A 7,714-nucleotide genomic window follows, 5' to 3' on the forward strand; every position below is an offset into this window, starting at 1 on the left:
GGGTGGTATGTTGCTGACCAGGACCAACCCTGCTTATCTTCAGAAGCAAGCCAGCAGTGGTATGCAGGGTGGTATGCTGCTGACCAGGACCAACGCTGCTTATCTTCAGAAGCAAGCCAGCAGTGGTATGCAGGGTGGTATGTTGCTGACCAGGACCAACCCTGCTTATCTTCAGAAGCAAGCCAGCAGTGGTATGCAGGGTGGTATGTTGCTGACCAGGACCAACGCTGCTTATCTTCAGAAGCAAGCCAGCAGTGGTATGCAGGGTGGTATGTTGCTGATAGTTCAGTGCCAGTATAATAAAACATAAATCAATACATAAGAGTAGATGAGGTTATCCAAGCAGTATTAATAATAGAGGTCGACCGATTAATTAGGGCCGATTAATTAGGGCCGATTAATTAGGGCCGATTAATTGGGGCCCATTAATTAGGGCCCATTAATTAGGGCCCATTAATTAGGGCCGATTAATTGGGGCCGATTAATTAGGGTCGATTAATTAGGGCCGATATCAGGTTTTCAAGACAATCGGAAATCGGTAATTTTGGACGCCGATTTTGACAAAAATATATTTATATTTTTACACCTTTATTTAACCTTTATTTAACCAGGCAAGTCAATTAAGTCAGTTTACACCTTTATTTAACTAGACAAGTCAGTTAAGAACACATTCTTATTTTCAATGACGGCCTAGGAACGGTGGGTTAACTGCCTGTTCAGGGGCAGAACGACAGATTTTTACCTTGTCAGCTCAGGGATTCAATCTTGCAACCTTACGGTTAACTAGTCCAGCGCTCTAACCACCTGGCTCACGAGGAGCCTGCCTGTTACGCGAATGCAGTAAGAAGCCAAGGTAAGTTGTTAGCTAGCATTAAATTTAATCAATCATAATCACTAGTTATAACTACACATGGTTGATGATATTACTAGTTTATCTAGCGTGTCCTGCGTTGCATTTAATCGATGCAGTGCGCATTCGCGAAAAAGTACTGTCATTGCTCCAACGTGTACCTAATCATAAACATCAATGCCTTTCTTAAAATCAATACACGGAAGTATATATTTTTAAACCTGGTTAGCAGGCAATATTAACCAGGTGAAATTGTGTCACTTCTCTTGCGTTCATTGCACGCAGAGTCAGGGTATATGCAACAGTCTGGGCCGCCTGGCTCATTTGAACTAATTTGCCAGAATTTTACGTAATTATGACATAACATTGAAGGTTGTGCAATGTACCAGGGAATATTTAGACTGATGGATGCCACCCGTTAGATAAAATATGGAACGGTTCTGTATTTCACTGAAAGAATAAATGTCTTGTTTTCGAGATGATAGTTTCCGGATTTGACTATATTAATGACCTCGCATTTCTGTGTGTTATTATGTTATAATTAAGTCTATGATTTGATAGAGCAGTCTGACTGAGCGGTGGTAGGCACCAGCAGGCTCATAAGCATTCATTCAAACAGCAACTTCGTGCGTTTTGCCAGCAGCTCTGCTGTTTATGACATAAAGCCTATCAACTCCCGAGATTAGGCTGGTGTAATGATGTGATGTGAAATGGCTAGCTAGTTAGCGGGGTGCGCGCTAATAGCATTTCAAACATCACTCGCTCTGAGATTTGAAGTAGTTGTTCCCCTTGCTCTGCATGGGTAACGCTGCTTCAAGGGTGGCTGTTGTCGTTGTGTTCCTGGTTCGAGCCCAGGGAGGAGCAAGGAAAGGGACGGAAGCTATACTGTTACACTGGCAATACTAAAGTGCCTACAAGAACATCCAATAGTCAAATGTATATGAAATACAAATGGTATAGAGGGAAATAGTCCAATAATTCCTATAATAACTACAACCTAAAACTTCTTACCTGGGAATATTGAAGACTCATGTTAAATGGAACCACCAGCTTTCATATGTTCTCATGTTCTGAGCAAGGAACTGAAACGTTAGCTTTCTTACATGGCACATATTGCACTTTTACTTTCTTCTCCAACACTTTGTTTTTGCATTATTTAAAACAAATTGAACATGTTTCATTATTTATTTGAGGCTAAATTGATTTTATTGATGTATTATATTAAGTTAAAATAAGTGTTAATTCAGTATTGTTGCAATTGTCATTATCGGTATCGGCTTTTTTGGTCCTGCAATAATCGGTATTGGTATCGGCGTTGAAAAATCATAATCGGTCGATCTCTAATTAATAACCCTAGAGCAGTAAAAAATAAATTGAAATAAATATAGAAAAATGAAACGGAAGGCGTTTGAACCTGGTCTGGCACAAAGAGAAGATTCAAGTGGGAGACATATAGGCCTACTCACAATCTATAGGATAAGTGTGCCTATTAAATTCACTTCCAACTTTAGATTTAAAAAAGATTACATATAATCTGCTGATTCATTTTTCAAATAATTAAATCTGGTTGTTATATACACGGGGGCCCCACAAGGGTATGTTCTTAGCCCCCTCCTGTACTCAAAGCCAATTCCTCCTTTTGGCTGCCTTTCCTTCCAGTTCTCTGCTGCCAATGACTGGAACAAACTGCAAAAATCACTGAAGCTGGAGACTCATATCTCCCTCACTAACTTTAAGCTGTCAGAGCAGCTCACAGATCACTGCACCTGTACACTGCCCATCAGTAAATATCCCATCCAACTTCCACATCCCCTTACTGTTATTTATTTAGCACCTTTGCAGCCCAGTACCGCTACTTCATCTTCTGCACATCTATCACCCCAGTGTTTAATTTGCCATACTGCAATAATTTCGCAACAATGACCTATTTATTGACACACCCCCGTATCCTACTTCATTTGCACACACTGTATATAGACTTTCTCTATTGTATTATTGACTGTATGTTTGTTTATTCCATGTGTAACTCTGTGTTGATGTCTCTGTCACACCATATTTACTGTATCTACTATATCTACAGTATCTACCCAGTATCTACCTATACATACTGTATCTAATATACATCTACTGTAGCTACCAAAATCTATCTACTATATCTACAGTATCTACCCAGTATCTACCTATACATACTGTATCTAATATACATCTACTGTAGCTACCAAAATCTATCTACTATATCTACAGTATCTACCCAGTATCTACCTATACATACTGTATCTAATATACATCTACTGTAGCTACCAAAATCTACCTATATCTACTATATCTACCTATATCTACCTATATCTACTATATCTACCTATATCTACCTATATCTACTATATCTACCTATATCTACCTATATCTACTATATCTACCTATATCTACCTATATCTACTGTATCTACCTATATCTACTATATCTACCTATATCTACTGTATCTACCTATATCTACTATATCTACCTATATCTACCTATATCTACTGTATCTACCTATATCTACTATATCTACCTATATCTACTGTATCTACCTATATCTACTGTATCTACCTATATCTACCTATATCTACTGTATCTACCTATATCTACCTATATCTACTGTATCTACCTATATCTACTGTATCTACCTATATCTACTGTATCTACCTATATCTACTATATCTACCTATATCTACTATATCTACCTATATCTACTGTATCTACTATATCTACAGTATCTACCTATACATACTGTATCTAATATACATCTACTGTAGCTACCAAAATCTACCTATATCTACTATATCTACCTATATCTACTGTATCTACCTATATCTACTGTATCTACCTATATCTACTATATCTACCTATATCTACTGTATCTACCTATATCTACTATATCTACCTATATCTACCTATATCTACTGTATCTACCTATATCTACTATATCTACCTATATCTACCTATATCTACTGTATCTACCTATATCTACTGTATCTACCTATATCTACCTATATCTACTGTATCTACCTATATCTACCTATATCTACTGTATCTACCTATATCTACTGTATCTACCTATATCTACTGTATCTACCTATATCTACTATATCTACCTATATCTACTATATCTACCTATATCTACTGTATCTACTATATCTACAGTATCTACCTATACATACTGTATCTAATATACATCTACTGTAGCTACCAAAATCTACCTATATCTACTATATCTACCTATATCTACTGTATCTACCTATATCTACTGTATCTACCTATATCTACTATATCTACCTATATCTACTGTATCTACCTATATCTACTATATCTACCTATATCTACTATATCTACCTATATCTACTGTATCTACTATATCTACAGTATCTACCTATACATACTGTATCTAATATACATCTACTGTAGCTACCAAAATCTACCTATATCTACTTATATCTACAGTATCTGCCCATATCTACTGTATCTACTATATCTACAGTATCTACCCAGTATCTACCTATACATACTGTATCTAATATATATCTACTGTAGTTACCAAAATCTACCTATATCTACCCATATCTACAGTATATACCAATATCTACTATATCTATCCAGTATACTGTATCTACCCATAACTGCAATATCTAGCCGTATCTACTGTATCTACCCATATCTACTGTATGTAAACATATCTACTGTATCTACAGGATGTACCCATATCTACAGTATCTACTGTAGCTATTGTATCTACCCATATCTACTGTATCTACAGGATCTACCCATATCTACAGTATCTACTGTAGCTATTGTATCTACCCATATCTACTGTATCTACAGGATCTACCCATATCTACAGTATCTACTGTAGCTATTGTATCTACCCATATCTACTGTATCTACAGGATCTACCCATATCTACAGTATCTACTGTATCTATTGTATCTACCCATATCTACTGCATCTACCCATATCTACTGTATATATTGTATCTACCAATATCTACAGTATATACCTATATCTACTGTATCTACAGTATCTACCCATATCTACTGTATCTACAGTATCTACCCATATCTACTGTATGTACTGGATCTACCCATATCTACTGTAAAAGTATCTATCTATATCTACAGTATCTACTGTAAAAGTATATATCTATATCTAATGTATCTACTGTATCTACCCATATCTACTGTATCTACCCATATCTACTGTATCTACCCATATCTACCCATATCTACTGTAAAAGTGTCTACCTATATATACTGCATCTACCTTTTATCTACTATATCTACCTATATCTACCTATATCTACTATATCTACCTATATCTACTGTATCTACCCAGTATCTACCCATATCTACTGTATCTACAGTATCTACCCATATCTACTGTATCTACCCATATCTACCCATATCTACTGTAAAAGTGTCTACCTATATATACTGTATCTACCTTTTATCTACTATATCTACCTATATCTACCTATATCTACCTATATCTACTGTATCTACTGTATCTACCTATCTACTGTATCTATCTACTGTATATATCTACTGTATCTATCTATGGGATCTACCTATCTATCTATGGCATCTACCTATCTACTGTATCTATCTACTGTATCTATCTATGGCATCTACCTATCTACACTGTATCTACCTATTTTATCTTTGGGGCAGCAGGTAGCCTAGTGGTTAGAGAATTAGGCCAGTAACAGAAAGGTCGCCAGATTGAATCCCTGAGCTGACAAGGTAAAAATGTGTCGTTTTGCCCCTGAACAAGGCAGTTAACCCACTGTTCCTAGGCTGTCATTGTAAATAAAAATGTGTTCTTAACCATCGTGCCTTGTTAAATAAAGGTTCATAAAAATAGACATAATAAAATCTCTCTCTGTGTGTGTGTCCTTTCTGTTGGTGTTCCCAGGACAGTGGGGGTTGTTTGGGGTGTGTCAGGGTTATAGGGTTAGAGGTCAAGGTTCTCACCTCTCCGTTGGCCCTGGTGTTCCCAGGACAGAGGGGGTTGTTTGGGTCGTGTTGAGGTACTTGGTCCTCCTCTTCCTTCTCCACCTGGCCACTCCAAGGTCTCTTCATCCTGTGGGCCGACACCAGAACCCACGTGTCCCGGAGGGGGTTGTAGCGCAGGTGCTGGTGCTCTGAGACAGACACAGACACAGAGAGAGAGAGAGATGTTTTTATCTCACTTTTGTATATTATCTAGAGAGAGAGAGAGAGAGAGAGAGAGAGAGAGACAGACAGACAGACAGACAGACAGACAGACAGACAGACAGACAGACAGACAGACAGACAGACACAGAGAGAGAGATGCACACATACACACAGTTAGCTAATTAGGTCATCTCAAGAACTAACCACGGATTCTGTTGTAGTCCAGCCTCATTTTTTATAATCGGTAGAGGTTTAGTCACAGGTGAAAGTTATACCAATTAAAGTATATCTGGACTGCGCTCTATAACATGGCCTGCAGGTGGCACCAGAGATGCATCCATGTACTTTATATACCAAAACAGGAACTGAATCACGGGTTGTATTCTATGGTAACATAAAGTCTTGCTGACTGAACATGTAAAGTCATTGGACTATAAAGAGTAACATAATGCTCCTTTAATCAATAACTCCTAAAAGACCAGATGCACTAATAGTCTGTAGTCGTGTTTTAGTAGTGTGTTCTTGCAAATCATGTTCCAGGAAAGAGATATTACCCTTTGGATCAAAGCGGAGTTCATTATTGCTGCTCATTGCGTTGGTCTATGTTGTTGTCACAACGCCGACGACGTGAAAGTCCACCTGTGTCCAGCCCTACTTTACTAAACCTCTCTCTGTGTGAGTACCAGTGGTGGCTCGGACTGTCTTCAGTCTGACATCTATAAGATCAACCCTAACCCTGCTTTGAGTTGGTGCTGTTTCGAAAGCGCTCTGCCGCTAACTACTCTCGGAATAGAACCAGTGGAGAGAATGAAAGCTGCGCAGATGAACGCAGGATTCCAGACGTAACGCAAGGTATACTAGTGGACGCGTTCAGAACCATGCGGGACATTCAGATAGATATGTGTTGTTAAATGTTTGTCTTGGTAGGAGACAATCTTACATATAGTGGCTTTCTGATAACTAGAACAACACCAGTGACTTCATGGCAACAAAAGCAAGCTCAACGACAGTATTGACACCGCCACCATGCCTGCGTGACATTTTTTCACCATTCTGATTGGATATCATTTCAACTCGTCTCGTCAATTTCTTCCGCATCATTCGTTCTAGGTTGGTCAGTTACTGAATGAGGATGGATACCTTCTTTCATATGGGGAATTTCTTGATCCATTTAAAATTCCAATAACCCTGAAATAATTTGCAATTGTTTATGATGGGGGGGGGGGGGTTGTATATGTTTTAAATTCCTCTGGGGTTGATGTAAGTAACAGATTTACATGAAAATGTATTAATTGGCAAAATTAACATTAAAGATAAATGTAGTAATAAACAGATTAGGATTTTTTGTGATACTACAATTCCCTCATCAAGATTCTTTTGGACAGAAATCTATGGTGATAAACAATGGGGGAAAGCATGGAGAATTGCTAACAAATATTATATCAGTAACAGGGTAAAAGGACGTTTCATTTAAAATGTTACATAGAATGTATCCTGTGAAACATGTTTTGGAAAGATTCAAGCTGAAATTGACGATAAATGTGATTTCTGTGGAATGTAGGAGACCATTTTGCCTGATTTTATAGTAGAATGTTTTGGATTGACATACAGAATTTCATTACAAAAAAAATAGGGCCGGTTGTACAATTGAATGGTTTTGATATAATGATTTATT

General features: G+C 37.6%; 1 protein-coding gene across 6 annotated transcripts in view; it reads right to left on the bottom strand.

Annotated features, from left to right (window-relative positions):
- Positions 1-7,059, bottom strand: part of galt (galactose-1-phosphate uridylyltransferase) — a 110,974-nt gene extending 103,915 nt beyond the window's left edge. Inside the window, exons 1-2 of one of the 6 annotated variants that reach the window (XM_031825991.1) lie at positions 6,594-7,054; positions 5,857-6,026 (exon numbers count right to left, since the gene is read on the bottom strand). In XM_031825991.1, the coding sequence (XP_031681851.1) occupies positions 5,857-6,026; positions 6,594-6,630 (207 nt within the window). In that variant the 5' untranslated portion in view covers positions 6,631-7,054. Of the gene's footprint in view, positions 1-5,856; positions 6,027-6,593 lie in introns of all 6 variants that reach the window. The other 5 variants (XM_031825990.1, XM_031825992.1, XM_031825995.1 and 2 more) reach the window with 5 other exon arrangements.
- Positions 7,060-7,714: the final 655 nt, after the last annotated feature.

Source organism: Oncorhynchus kisutch, linkage group LG6, assembly GCF_002021735.2.
Source record: "Oncorhynchus kisutch isolate 150728-3 linkage group LG6, Okis_V2, whole genome shotgun sequence".
NCBI lineage: Eukaryota > Metazoa > Chordata > Actinopteri > Salmoniformes > Salmonidae > Oncorhynchus > Oncorhynchus kisutch.